The 15,279-nt window shown below is 33.1% G+C and overlaps 2 protein-coding genes across 2 annotated transcripts; one reads left to right on the plus strand and one right to left on the minus strand.

Moving 5' to 3' along the window:
- Window positions 1-1,606: 1,606 nt before the first annotated feature.
- LOC120135804 (transcription factor bHLH137-like) lies at window positions 1,607-3,545 on the plus strand. The gene is made up of 7 exons (XM_039152000.1): window positions 1,607-2,023; window positions 2,115-2,297; window positions 2,379-2,513; window positions 2,605-2,688; window positions 2,796-2,966; window positions 3,046-3,179; window positions 3,270-3,545. The coding sequence occupies exons 1-6, from the start codon at window positions 1,682-1,684 to the stop codon at window positions 3,136-3,138; spliced, it is 1,008 nt and encodes a 335-aa protein (XP_039007931.1). The 5' UTR covers window positions 1,607-1,681; the 3' UTR covers window positions 3,139-3,179; window positions 3,270-3,545.
- Window positions 3,546-13,926: 10,381 nt separating this feature from the next.
- On the minus strand, window positions 13,927-14,930 carry LOC120135808 (NAC domain-containing protein 83-like). The gene is made up of 2 exons (XM_039152003.1): window positions 14,692-14,930; window positions 13,927-14,524 (listed from the first exon to the last, which is right to left on the minus strand). The coding sequence occupies exons 1-2, from the start codon at window positions 14,864-14,866 to the stop codon at window positions 13,953-13,955; spliced, it is 747 nt and encodes a 248-aa protein (XP_039007934.1). The 5' UTR covers window positions 14,867-14,930; the 3' UTR covers window positions 13,927-13,952.
- Between the last annotated feature and the right edge of the window lie 349 nt (window positions 14,931-15,279).

Consider the following 15,279-nt stretch of genomic DNA (forward strand, 5'->3'; position numbering starts at 1 on the left):
TCTCCTCCCATTGTCTTCTTTCCAACCCTCAGGTGATATTACGTGTATGATGTAAGCTTAAGGATGAATTTAAGATTGTTGAAAAATCTCACTTATCCATAATGTTTTTCTTAATCTTTTTATGATTGACTGGTGTATGGCAAATTGCAGCTTCACTACAAATCATACGCTCATATTTCAATCTCATCATTTGGTGTTGACACTTTAGTGTTTTGTTTTTATTTTATGCCCACATTTAACATCTCTAAACCAACGGTAAATAAAAATTTTAACACCTGTAATATTTAAATTTATAAAAAGGAAATCAGAAATATTAGATATAGGGTCCGATTAGCCATCTTAGATTGAAGGAAAAGACGGGGGGTTCATGGGATACAATTAGAAAAAGAGGAGGCACTCATGTGCTTTAAATGTTGCAGGGACAATGACGAGGCTTTTGTCTCAAAGTGTATGCCCTATCATAGCCCGCTTTTAACTTACAACATATGCCTCTACTCTACTCTGCTCTACTCACTGCTGCTGTTTTCTTTTTACACACAAACTGAAGAAGAAAATCAAATTCCAACACCCAATGGCTGAACCCACTGCCATCAAATCATTATGTACCAGAAACGTATATCTCTGCATCACTCACATGTATATTTGACTACTATAATAATAGATGAATTTAGATATTACAAAATCATATCTTTTAGACTAGTATCTATGTTAATTCAGGTTTTACTATAAGGAGCCTGAACCTAAAGTGTTGGCATATATTTTCAAGGTGGGTGGAAATTGCATTTTTATTTTTTTTCTGAATTAAATTGTTTAATTTTTAAAATAATTTAAATACATATTTATTTTTTAATTCTTGTTGAGTTGACTACAATTTGCATTAAACCAAATCAAAGGAAAAGTAAAACGGTGTATTCTTCATTAAAAAAGGATAAGGATAACATACACAAATCGGACCCCTAACTATATGATGTTGCTTTGTTGAGCATTCTACTATTGAAAGTTACAAAATAGTCTCATGATTATAAATTATTGTTTTGTTGAGTCAACGACTATTAAAAGTGTCACATGACTATTCATATGTTCCAAACTCGTCATTTTTCATTAAAAAATTGGCGTTAATTTTCTCACCGAGATATGATAAAATCTTATACCAAAACCGTTTGAGTTGTATTTTATGGATTGAGTCTATGTTTACATAATGTCATCGAGTCAATGCTTGAAGCAATGACGGTACCAGTAGACATCATTAAAATATGATTTTATCATATCTAAGTCAGTAGGTTAACGTACATCTTAGAAGACATTAAATTTTTAACAGAAAATGACGAGTTTGAAAATATTCTTTAAATTATATTTAAATGATTTTTTAATTAAGTTAAAAATTATATAAAAATAAATTTTCATTAGATTGGATACAACAGACCACCTCTAATTTCCTCATCTAGTTATTGGGTTTGGATGATTCTTGTTAATTGATGGGTTGAGACATGAGAGATAAGAAAACAATTAAATATGCATGGGAAAGAGTTACCCATCTCTCTCTATCTCCTGATGTTTATATAAACCCTAGGAAATGGGCATCTCTTGTTTCCTCACAGCCCCACTTTTAACTTCATCACTTCCCTCCAAACACTCCACATTTTTTCCTTCTCTTTTTCAGTTCCAAAAATTGCTTCTTTACATGGCGGCCTTTTCATTTCAATCTCACCCTTTTCTTCTTGACTCCATTTCCATACCAAACACGCCTACCAAAGTGTCTGGTTTTGATGGAAACACCAATCCTCACTATTTCTCTCAGCTTTACCAGGAGCCGTCCCCTGTTGGTCCTATGTACCATGAAAGCAGCTCTGTTGATAACGGTTCTAAGGCTGTTCATAGCGACAATGAGCTTTCCCCCGTCACGACTAGAAAACAGAGCACCGATGAGCACTCCACTGTTGTGGATAAGCTCGAGAGTGGCGAACAAGTCACTCAGAAGACAAGGACAAGAAATGGGACAACCTTGAATTCTGCCCAATTTAAGGTATTTAAAAAAAACTCTTTTTTTCCCTGAAAGAATCCATGTTTCAACTGTTTTCTTTTCTTCAATTAACCCATCAAAAATTTCCCATTAGGGTACCAAAGAAGGTAAAACCAAGAGGCAAAAGAAATGCAATCATCCGTTGAAAAACGAAAAGAAAGATCCCAAAGCTGTTAAAAAACACCAAAAGAAAGCCTCCGAAGAGCATCCCACTGGCTACATTCATGTTCGAGCCAGAAGGGGTCAAGCGACCGACAGCCACAGCCTAGCAGAAAGGGTAATGATTTTACCTAACTCGTTTTTATAATCACCGAATTATTAACAGTTACTAATTAAACGAAACTGTTTTATATTACAGGTAAGAAGAGAGAAAATCAGTGAAAGGATGAAGATATTACAGCGTCTTGTTCCAGGGTGCGACAAGGTGATCGGAAAAGCACTTATGTTGGATGAAATTATCAATTATGTTCAGTCCCTAAAATATCAAGTTGAGGTAAACAACTAAAAAATAATCCGTAATATCATGTTAAGATCAAACAAGCAATGAATAATCTGTTGTTTTCTTTGTCTGTTTTTTTATATAGTTTCTGTCAATGAAGCTTGCTTCTTTGAATCCCATGTTCTATGACTTTGAAGTGGACCTGGAAACATTGATGATCATACCAGATGTAAGAAGAACATGTTTCTTTTTTAAGTAATTATTACAAGCCATTGTTTTCCATTACTGAAGCTGATGAAATCTTTGTCTCTCTGACATTATTATTGTTTTTCTTAGAGAGTTAACAGTACAGAAACATTCCAACCACTTGCAATGGCGCCATCTCTACAACAGCCCAACCCCATTTACACATCCATTGTCCCATCTCATAACTATCCTCTTCTGGATGTTTCAGCTGCACTGTTTCTTCAACATGGGCAAAGACCCAATGTGTTCTCGAACCCTCAGGTATTATTTTCATATATAACTGAATATTTATATAAGAATTATTATTTCATGCAAGCTAACTATTTAGCAACTTTTCCAGGATAATGGTAGTTTATTGTGGGACGTGGAAGACCAAAGACAAAAAAATTTCAACTCATCTGAGCTCAACGACAGCCTATGTTCTTTCCATTAATATTAATGCAGAGAGAGGGGGGGTTGCCCTACAAACATCTGGTAGGAAAGACCTCATGTCCTGTTCTTTTATCATGCAAAAAAAAAAAATATTAAAAGAATCCATGTGAATTTACATAAATTCTTTTTCAGCAAAAATACCAGAGAAAAAGAAGAATCAAAAGAAGGTTTCTGGGTTTTCTGCATAAACTAAAAGCAGCATCTGAATATGAATAAAGAGGGCAGCTTTGCAAGGCAACTTTCAATGGAGGAAGAATAACATGAAAGACAGATATAAAACCAACAAAAAAAAAGACCATATCTTTCTGTAGATCCATTGTTTCTGTCTATCTTGACTCTTCCATCTCCTATGTCACTTTCATGCACAAATTCCTAGACCCTACGCCTGTTTATCGTGTTCTGGCTAGATGCTAGAAGAAAAACAAAGAACTATTATTATTATTATTTTAAGTAGTAAAAAGTAGTATGTATTATTATAAAATCAACCTTAAAAAGTTATTTTCTTGTTTAGGTTTTTTTTTTACAGTTTCTCTGTTGTTACAGTTATTTTATATTTCTTCTAGGGCCATTTTCATATCACCTACTGAATTCTAGGTCAAACACAAAGGTGAAAATAATGAAGAGTGACACATGGTATTGAAATAATATTAAATTTTATTTTTAAATATTTACACACTCTCTCTCATAATTTGTATATTATGTTGATTATGTATATAGTTTTAAGAGATATATATATATATAATCAAGTAAAATAATAAAATTATTCTTAAAAGATGATTGATAAATTTAATTGATTTATTTTAATAAATATAGAAGAGTAAAAATATAAGAGTAAAAAATTTAAATATTATTTATCGATTTTTATAATATGATATTTAGATGAATCAATTTTAAAAAATAAGAAGATATTTATTGGAACGTATAGAGTAATATATTGTATTATTATACGAATTTTACAATAAATAGGCACGGCTAGGTAGGTTCTGATACTATGTGGTCGACATGACAAGGTTTGTGACTCTTGATTAAATTCTAGGTGGAATCTTCTTGTGTTTTAGCATTTATGTAACCTCTAGATCTAGTTTATGGATTTCGATTAAATCTAGCGGGATTACATTAAAGATTCTTAAAGATATTTTCTAAAAACATTATTTGATAATTTAAATCATATTACAAATGACATTTATAAAAGTATAATAAATAACGATAAAACCTAACTCGTGAGTATAAAACTAAAAACGACCAGGTAAAATAAAACATGTAATAAATCTGAGTACAGTAAATCAAATATCAATAGCAGAAGCAGTAAACATCATAAAAAGATAAGTACTTCAAAAATAAGGCATATGTCACCATAATTAAAAGCAGTTCTGAAAATAGAAACATTACAACAAAAAGATGTGTACTAAATGTGTCAATCTTTCAAGTATCTGATACAGAGTGCCTATCCAAGAGTATCTGAAAGGGGGTAAAACAATTTGAAAAGTGAGCTAGAGGCTCAGTGTATCCCAACAATGTGGAAATAAAAACATACAGTTATGCTTTTAAAATAAGTGCAGATCACAGTTATTAAAACATCAGAACATTTTTTAGTTTAAAAACTCAGAATCATCCTTCAACCAAACGCCACATGCAGTTCCCCATAACTGCATAACCTAATGGAGTACCTTGGGGCCTGAGAGCCTACCCAAGACAATTCTCGGGGCCACGGAGGCTTACCCAAGAAAAATTTCGGGGCCGCAGAGCCTACCCAAGGGTCGCCTTAGGTCCATAAGGAATTACCAGTCGGTATTGAACCTATCCAAGGAATTACCAACAGCGACTGAACCTACCAAAGTCTTCATACCAGATCCCATAATACCCCGAAGAAAACATTTTTCATACGATAACCAGTAGTAGTAAATTAGAGTTCAGACATATCACCAATTCAGTAAAACAATAACTAGTGATTATAAGTCAGACAATCATGCTTTAAATTTTAGTAAATCAAAAATCAGGCTTCTAATCAGGTAAATTTTTACAGTAGTCAAATTAGTTCAAACATTATATTTCAAATCAGAACAAAATAATCATGTCCACATAAGATTTCAAACATATATATTTAAAACAGCTATATTGCACACAAGGAACACACCTCACAAAATGGATAAGTCCGAGAATTCTACTGATCACCGGCTTCACTACGCTCCATGACTGAACAGGAACCTAAGTCATATCAGAACAGGGTCATATACTGAATAATATTTTAAACAAAATATCTAACAGGGTTACAGAACTATACGGGTATTCACGGCCTCTCGAGGACGAGCGGATCGAGAGGAACCAGGTCGAGCAGTCGCACGGTCAGGAGATCCCCGAGTACCTCACCGGCGATCGACGATGCAACAACGATGGGAGTCGATTTTGGTCGGGTTCTGGTCGGATATGCCTGGGAAGCGCTATGGTGGTCAGCATGAGACTAGCCGGTGACTGAAATAGTTGAATCGAAGTAAAAACGAAACAACGGTTGGGTGCTTCGGCGTTGGCTTCTTCGTAAAAAAAGATGTCGGTTTACGAAACAGGGTTGGTCGGGGTTAGACCGATGATCACTGTTGAACCCGAAGGACACGGCGGTACACCTCACCGCTGATAGGAGGAGGCTGGTCGAAGGGTGTCGGGGTGAGTTTAGGAAATAAAAAGTTTGGGTTCATTGCACAAGGGTTTTAATTCTGGGTAAAACGAGATAACTAATAAATATTAAAACATATATTTTATTAAGATTATACATAAATAGTGCCTAGCCACTAAGTTAGGGTATGGGTGCCCATCCTGGGTGGTAGGGGTTTAAATCCCTCAACAACCAATTCATTCATTTTTCTTTTTTTTAGCTGATCAGAAAAATGGGTTAATTCGGGTTAAGTCCCTAAACTTTAAAGACTTTTGAATTTAGCTCAGAAATTTTAAAATTTTTCAGTTTAGTCCAGAAAATCAATTAATTAATTTAGATAAAATTTTGGGATATGACAATTTATGGGGGCTTCAGCTTCATTTATGAGATTTTACGTTTTCTATTTTAAATAAGATATTTTTTAAAAATATATATAACTAATTTAACTTAATGTATAGAATTAAATTATTGTTTTCAAATAAATATTTTATAATTATAATAATTTAGACTATATGTTTATTATGTTCAAATTTCATCAATACTCTTGTTTGTCCAGTGATATGTAGAGAGTATTCTTTCATCAATAGCAACTTGCTATGTTCTTTCTCTTGCAAGTTGAGGTGTTGAACATCTAAACAGTGTAAGTTAATAATTGGCCTGAAATATAAAACAATATATATATATATATATATAATATTTTGATTGTAAATAGATGTTAGACATCTTTCACTTCTAGTGTCCAAATATTGCCATGGCATGTCTGGTTATGGATCAACAAAATCTTCAACACAAGACGTAATTGCTGTCCAAGCATCAAAATTTCTGTTCATTGATGGCAATATTAGAATAATCTATCTTCATATCTAACACTAATGAACGCGACGTGAGGAGAACAATGCCACATAACACATAGAAATAACATAAATATGCAGATTCGAAAAGGTTTTGGTTTTAATTATATCATGGTTTCGATGCTTTTTGTTAGCTGATTTGAGGAAGATTATGCAATTTGTTTGATCTAGTAGATGATACCGGAACAAAGGAGTATTGATTTTGATGATCATAGCGTTTTCTTTTTCTAAGGAAACTAAGAATACTAAGAAGCAAATAAAGGTAGACAGTCATATATACTCGGGAACAAAACTAGGAATGAAATAAATTGTTTAATTTAAAATTAACGAGGACTTGATAAATATTTAATTTTATAGTTTGAAGGGAATTAAAGCTTAGTTTTATAAGCATTTAAACTTTCAGGGTTCAAAATTGTTATTAAACAAAAAATGTTTAGGCCCATCCAACTCTGTGTAATGGACATGGAATCGGGAAAAGTGGGGATCATGATTTAATATTCTCACTAGTTAAATATACCATCCCAATAAACAATCAAAAGCTTTGATTCTTCCCTCCAAAAAAAAAAAAAAAAGCTTTGATTCTTAAATGATATATACTAGATTTTGGGTCTAACTACAAGTTTCATCCCTCTACTTTAAAAAAATGGAGAAGTTAATATCTCCACTTTACATATGCTTTTTTATTTATTTTTTAGAATAGTATGGTGATTAAAAGGTAATATATATTTATAATATTTCTGAGCAATTAATATTGTACTTAATTGAAAATCAAACTTACTCGAAGAATCATGTAATTTTTTAGACTGAAATAAAAATACCCTAAAAGATATATATATTTTTATCTGAAACTCGTATTGAAATCCGAATAATATTCTTCTTTAATTATCATCATCCGTAGCATGACCGGTAATTAAATTAATTGTCTCTTTTTTTTACTTGTTGTATAGATGCAGACAATCCATGTGGTTTCAATTGCTGTTTTTTACCCTGACCCACATACCAGCTTATTTCCTGCAATAAAAGGCTCAAGTTTTCTATAATGCTACAACGACTAGACACAGAACAAACTCCGATCTTTCTTCACAACTTCACCCACTGTCTCGCCTCCAAAAATTACCACGGAAAACTCTGGTAAATTCGAAAACAATATACAAATATATTTAATAATTTAAATACTTTGCCATCTGGATAAAGAGGTGTTTTATTAGCAAACGAAATGGAGTAAATGCTCTTCGTACATGTAAGCTCACCAACCGATCAATCTTGTTCTGCAATGTCCCTTATGTTTCTCTATTTATTTATTACTATGTTTCTGGTCTGCCTATTATTGCGAAACACTGGAATGGTCCTCATCTATCATACGTAACCTCTTTTAATTAATTAAGGTTTATACTTTGTTAATAATGTCTGTAAACAACCACATAAAAGTATATTTTTCATTTTAAAACTATAGAAAAAGAAATACGAAATTAGTGGATGCAATAAAAAAAATAAAAGTACATGCAGGTCCCAAAGTTTAACTACAATGATAATGATGATGATGTGTTATATATGCATGACCTATCAAAATCATGAAGGAGACATGACTAGCATTAAAGGACCCATCATGGTCATTTACATGGCCATGCTAAAACTCCTTATCATAGAGGTTTCTTAAACACAATAACAATATAAAATAATGTGGATGCTAATCATACATGCCATTGCAGGACGTACGTCCCTGAAATATACCAGTCGAAGAAGTTTTCATTGATTTGGAGGTTTAGTTTAAACAAAAAGTTGGCCACCAGAAGATAACGACGAGATTTATGAAATTGCAATGGACAGTATAGGCCTACCTTTTTAGGGAGAGGGACCGGTCTAGAGCGGTGATGTCTAGGAACTCGGGAAGCTGCGGCCGAATGGACCGGACCGGAGGGTCCACGTAGAGGACCATACTCGCATGGCTTGGTCGCTTCCCCATTGAACCGCCTTGTCTCCTTTGCCTATAGAAAATGTTGAAGATGATGGTTTAGGTATGGGCTGCAACAATAAATACATCATTTTTTATATTAGCTTGTTTTATAATAAAAGAATCTTGATGTTAAATAGTCATATACATATAATTATATTTGAAATTAAATCGAATTAAAGTTTCTAAAAATATTTATAAAAAAATTCACTAATTTTTGAACACCTAAATCAAAGATAAATAAGTTCAAACATACCCTAGCCGCTCTTTCCTACCACTTTTTTCTTTCCTTTAGACTTTATATCATTTTTTTATAGATCATATCAACTCTTTTTTCTTTAATTTTGTTTAGCCGTCGATAGCACTAATTTTCATAGTAGTTGTCGATTGTCGTTTATCTTCTCACTTTGTTTCTTTTAGTTTTTAATAAGAATAATTTTGTCTTTGTGGCACGTTTTTCGTCTTTTTTCTCGGTCGTTTGGTCGTTCTTTTCATTTTATGTTTTCTTAGAGTTGAATTTGACGACGTTACGACTGATCAAGATGACATTTATTTGTAATCATGTTGATCTTCCCTATTATGGACCATCAAATTAAATTTGGATATGCGCTTTTACGCTCGTAGATAGTTTATCATGATGTTTGGCTATGATTTGCTATTCTCGATACTCTTTTAATAACTTAATCCCCCTTTTTGGCTCATTTGTCGATGCTATTAGATTTGTTTGTATCTACTTTTTTGTTCAAGATTTTTGGTTGGGTTTTTAACATTTTCCATGTTTGATTTTTGTATGATCTAAAGTGGCTAGTTTCATTGTTATACGAAAATGTCCAAATTATGTATTTAGTTTATGATGATAGTTAAACCTTGATTAATTTTGGATATTTGTACTTTTTAATAAGACTAGCGACTTCTATTAAAAAATAAATAAATTTATGCATATTTAAACTAATTAAAATTCATTGGACAATCTTATACCTCCCTGAATGTCTTTCGTATATTATTTTCGTACCTCAAAATCTCAAGATAACCTTTTCATAGTCAAGATATGTCATCTTCACACTGTAAAGTCTCTAGAGAACCCATCCATAATCAAGATCACGGGAGAACATCTTCGAAGAAGAAATCTTCAACGCTTAATACTCCTTCGGAAGCTATAATCTCTTGACATGAAATTTGACATATTCGCGTAACATATCAGAATTAAATCTATCTCTAGTTGACCGTATCTTTTTAGCCTGCCAACATACGAGTAGCTATTATGATTCTACGTTTTGACATCAACACTAATTGTAAAGTCTCTCGACCAGGAACAACATAAGGATTTAGACTCTCCCTAAACCCTCATTTTCTTTTCTACCTCTTCATGAAAAAAAATTGACCTTAATCGTTCCATCATCGATTGCGACTTTATATCTCAATATGAGATGAACCGTCTACCATAATAAATTATTTCTTCCCATCAACAACAATAACGCTGGGACCATAACCTAAGTAAATGTCTGCCATGGAGTCTCATGCGATGTCTGATTCAGGCCAGGAGAAATATATTTGTAAAATGAATATTTCTCAGCTAATGTCCTGGACAACAACAGAATGGTCCCTTCATACAGTACAATTCTAACACGAATACTTGAGATTAGTCCTTTGGTGTTTAGGGCCAAAAGCAGCAGAGCTAACTTAGAATTGCAATTGGCTCAAGCCTGCTCTGGACGGTACGTTGGAGCTGGTCCACCAAAAGTAAACAGAGGTGAAATAGATATTAAAGGGTAAATGTTCCGAGTAGACCTCATCATGGGTTATAGCTTTGATTGTGCTGCTTTCACATGAGACTTTTACACTGAAACAGACATTGAGAAGATGGGGGCAAGTTGAGCAATGAAATCCAAATGGGAAACTATTGACAAGGTTCATTGACCCAACATGTAGGACAATGGTGTTTTTGCTTGCAACATTCAATGTAAATTGTACAGCAGTAGTCAGTGGCACCGTAAAACAAATTAACTGCTGCTTGAATCTGATTGAATTGCGAAGACGACGTAACACTGAGCATCCAAGCCCCTTTGGCCCTTTTTATACATGCCCATCCTTAATAAAAAAATAAAAAAAAATTTACATGCCCATCCCTCCCACGGACTACACATGCAAGCACGTGACATAGGTGGTCTAATACCATGAAAATAAACACTCCATTATTCCTAAGCCATGCAATTTACACGTAAAACATGCATATACTATATGAAAGTATTTTTTCCGTCGACACATTATTCAAGGAAATAAGTTAATGCAAACTTAATTACCGATGTAATCGCAAAATAAACGTCGTTTTTTAAGATCAATATAATATTTTTACATTCATACACAAACATAAAAAAATGAAGCTCAATCAACATAATTTTTTTCAAAAAAATAAAAATAATGAAAGAAGAGAAAAGGAGAGAAAACATACACTTCAATATGTGAAATAAAAATAAAAGACTTCGTTTTTATAGTAGCAAGAAACAAAATTGTTCGATTACCTACTACTCAACTGCTATTTGCATTATCCACAACATATATATGTATATGATATTAATTGCGAAAGAGATTTAAGGTTGAGAAATGAAAGCATATAGAAGTTGGTTCCTACGGTTTTACCATGTCCTTTGTCCGGTGCCCATACCTCCATGATGAAGGAGACTACACTATATTTGTTAGCACATGAAACAGTGAAAACGACATTTGTTTTGCACTCCCTACTATGACCGATAATTAGTCTCCATTAGGGGGAAATCTTATAAGTGGTCCTTTAAGACTTAATGGGCTTTATAAACAAAAGTCCATTAGGATGGAGAAATGGATCTGACTAGCTTATACAAATATTTTCCATCAAATGGATCTGGGTCGTGGCTAAAACGTCTTTTTAAAGGAAAAATCTGGATTTTGATTACTAGATCATTCATTTTAATTATCTTTACTCTTATTTAATTGATAATGGTACACCCACAAAAATAAAGAAAACGAAAACTTGAGTAATTAAACATGGTTGGTATACAGCTATCGGACGGCCAAATAAATGCTGGCGATGTGTTTGTACCAGTGGATTCATACAATACTGTGGGAGCGAAACGCCAGAGACGACCCAACGTTCGATTAGGCGACATCAGCGAGCACGATTCTCATACCCGGAGACAATCCTCTTTCGTCGCTACTTCCATCACCAAGCAATGGAAACACACGTCCCACCACCAATCCATAAACCCCGCATCCGCCGCTGTCCCTGTCCACAAACAATTAAAAAACACATCCCACCACCATTCTTTAGACCCCTCAGTTGTCGCTGTGAGTGGTAAATCGTCCAAAACTCGCGCCACGGAAAATCTCAGATCTTAGTTGGACACAGGGCCGGCCCTGAGCATAGGCGAGGGGAGCGATCGCCTAGGATCCCGGTTTGGAGGGTCAATTTTTGAAAATATTTTTAAGTTTAATAATTTAAAAAATATTTTTAAACATCATTTTTTTATTTAAAACACTCGGAAACATGGTAAATGTTCTTGATTTTTATAATAAACTGTGATATTTATAGTAAATTGTGATATTGATTACTTTTGTCTTACATTTCGCGTGTAATGTTCGGTGTTCGCAGAAACAATATAAGGGGCCATTCTTGAAAATATTTTTAAATTTAATAATTAAAAAATATTTTTAAACATCATATTTTTATTTCAAACACTCGAAAATATGGTAATCCAATAGGCCACATTTTGATGATTGGGAGGTGAACTAGGTGTGAGCCCCACTTATCTTCTTATCATCACTTCCTGGCCTAAGATCCTTAAAATGTCATGATCGGGCCTGGTTGGACACTAAGACCCAGACCTTCGATGTCTCTGAGTCACGGGTACTAAAATAAAAGAACCAAACCCTTGTTGAATATGCATTAGACGTCGTAAATCTCTTCGTATTAGGTTTTTTTTCTTTTGTATTGTCGGGTAGAATGTATTTTTTTCCTTTGTTTAAAATTAAGGATGTCTTTAACGAGACATTATACTTTCATATCGATTTATGATATTTATATAAAATTTTATTTTTCGAGAAAAAAATTAAGTGCTTTAAAGGAAAACGGATTTCGAACATGTTCTATTCTGGATAAGGTAACATGCTAGCCTGGCAACGATTCATTTGGTATGAGCTATTATACTTAATATTTCGCAAGGTGTTTAATTGTGTATTAAAACATAGCTTATGAAGCGTATGCGGCTGTACTAACTTTTATATTTTGATGCATCTGTTAGAACTGGTTTGGATTACTATATATATTTACCTTCTATTATCGGTTTGTAGATTATTAAACGTATTTATGTTCGAGTTGAGTTTTTTTTAGATTCAAAAGTTTAATTGAAAATTTGAATGACAAATATTATTTCGAGAAGATGATTAATATACTTCAAAACTAGTTTCATTGTATGATCATAAAAAAAGATCGAACTATTAATATATCAAATTTTTAAATAAAGTTTTATTAATTTTAAGTAAATTTTATAAAAAAAAATTAATACAAAAAGAAAGATAAATGAAATACCATGTGTTATCCTTGATCATATACGCTTAAATTGTTTAAGCTAAACTCTTTTCCTTAAAAAAATGTCATGTGAAAAAATACAGATCCACAAATTAGACTGATTTAGCGAAATTATCTATTAATAATATAAGAAATTATCATGATTACGACACAAAATAATATAAGCTTCAATCTATTGAGTAATCTTAGTGATTAAAAATAATATTGTGAAATTTATGAAATAATTTTTTTTAGTGTTGCTACTTTTTTTTTTTTGCATATAGCCTCCAAATTATATTTTTTAATACAAAAATTTTATCTCGATATAACACTTCAACTGTGATATTCATTTTATTTTGATTAACAATAAATGGCATATAATAAAAACATGTTAGTTATCCATTTATCCATTTTCTTTTTTAGGACGAAGTAAGATAAAATTATAATTTAAATATTAAAATAAAAACGTGAGAAGGAATATAAATTAAGAGTGAAATCGAAAATTAAACCTTATTACCAGTAAACTAAGCCTTATTAGTTTCGACGTTGATCTTTTTTCTTTTCTTTCTTCCTATCACCTTGAAGAACATATAGAGCGAGTTCCAGTTCATAGAATCAAACAAAAGAAATTGAAGTGAATCCATGTGCGGGTATTCTCGCTTTTAGTTCACGGTGATTTGCATTTCCTTCCTCTCTTCTTTATAAAAAATGATATTATATATAGTTTCCAAAACTCTATAGTACTTGATTACAAGGCAATAATATTTATTAAACAGATAAACATTACAAAAGACACCGTACAATGTTGTTGCAGTGACTGCTGTCTTCAATACTGCATGCTGCATGCGCTTGAAGAAACTTCAGTAATATCACTGCTGCAACCTGAAGAAGAAGAAGAAGATGACTCAGCTGTCATGCCATCGTTTTCTCTCATGAAATCAAACAATTTTGGCTTTATCTTATGAATCAAAGCCTTGGGTTTTTTCACTTTTTCGTTACTACTGTCACATAAACTCTGCATAATCTCCTCCTCATCACTGCTCTTCTTACGTGATTTCTTAAAAAATACGTGGCATAGAGCCCACTTTTCCATCTCATGATTTAAATAATTCTGGATTATTGGGTTGTTTGCATGCAGAGAGTCGAAATCATTGTTTGATAGAGTAACTAGGCGATATTCATGCATGATCCAATCAGTTCTTGATCCATGTGGAGGCTTCCCCATGTGAAAAACTAGGGTTTTTCTCATCCCTGCTACTTGGTTTCTCCTTGATATAATTTGCTTATCGGAACCGGTTGCCTTCCAATATCCAGAAGTAGTCGCTCGGTTTATCCGGTTCCCGGTTCTATACTTTGCTTCCTTCGTGCTGAAAAAATACCTCTCCTCCTCCATCTCACCTACACCTACAGAAGAAAATCATTTATTATCTCGTCCTACATGGATAATGAATGCAAAGATAGAAAAGTTTCGACTGTCACTATACTTGACGGTATCCATCGATATTCATAGCAAATGAAGCACAATAATTAAACTTGCGACCTCAAATAACAAAGAGCTTAATTACCAGGCAGATCCCAGGGATCAAAGTTGCAGACACTGAGGTCAGGGATGATAGAAGCAGGCAAAGGATAGGAGAAGACCTTGCATTTCAAGTACTGAAAAACCAGCTCTTCGTCCGTCGGCTGGAACCGGAACCCCAGCGGCAATTTTTTCAGTCCATTCACCGACAGATTGTTCATATCCTTGTTAAGTAAATTAGTACCCCCTGAATCTTCCCTTTCTTCTGCTGCAAGATGAGAGGTAGCAGTGTAAAGCAATGGCCATTGAAAGTTGAAAGTATTTATAGGGCCAACAAGATGAAGGAAAGCACATCAATGGTCCCTCTTTATATTTTATGATAGTTGAAGTTTATGAAATCAAATTAACCCATAATTAAATTTATATCAATTAAATATTCGAGCAAAACTATAATTCACGTGTGTTTTTTTTACATGGAAGGTTTTTAACGTGTTGGTCCTTCTAAATTTGATAGCATGGTCCCCTAATGTTTTTTAAATGAATTTATCATTTTAAGTACGGTATAATTAATATAAATAAGTCATATTTTTATGTATACGAGAGTGTAGAAAGTTTCTTAATGTGTAAGTTTCTT

Source organism: Hibiscus syriacus, unplaced genomic scaffold, assembly GCF_006381635.1.
Source record: "Hibiscus syriacus cultivar Baekdansim isolate YM2019G1 unplaced genomic scaffold, ASM638163v2 tig00110621_pilon, whole genome shotgun sequence".
NCBI classification, from domain to species: Eukaryota; Viridiplantae; Streptophyta; class Magnoliopsida; order Malvales; family Malvaceae; genus Hibiscus; species Hibiscus syriacus.

What these genes read in the sequence shown, in the direction of transcription:
- LOC120135804 (XM_039152000.1), top strand. Translation starts at nt 1,682, where the DNA reads ATGGCGGCCTTTTCATTTCAATCTCACCCTTTTCTTCTTGACTCCATT. An exon ending in GCCACAGCCTAGCAGAAAGG is followed by an intron (nt 2,298 to 2,378) that starts GTAATGATTTTA and finishes TTTATATTACAG; the next exon opens with GTAAGAAGAGAGAAAATCAG. An exon ending in ATGTGTTCTCGAACCCTCAG is followed by an intron (nt 2,967 to 3,045) that starts GTATTATTTTCA and finishes CAACTTTTCCAG; the next exon opens with GATAATGGTAGTTTATTGTG.
- LOC120135808 (XM_039152003.1), bottom strand. Translation starts at nt 14,866, where the DNA reads ATGAACAATCTGTCGGTGAATGGACTGAAAAAATTGCCGCTGGGGTTC. An exon ending in TGATCCCTGGGATCTGCCTG is followed by an intron (nt 14,525 to 14,691) that starts GTAATTAAGCTC and finishes CTGTAGGTGTAG; the next exon opens with GTGAGATGGAGGAGGAGAGG.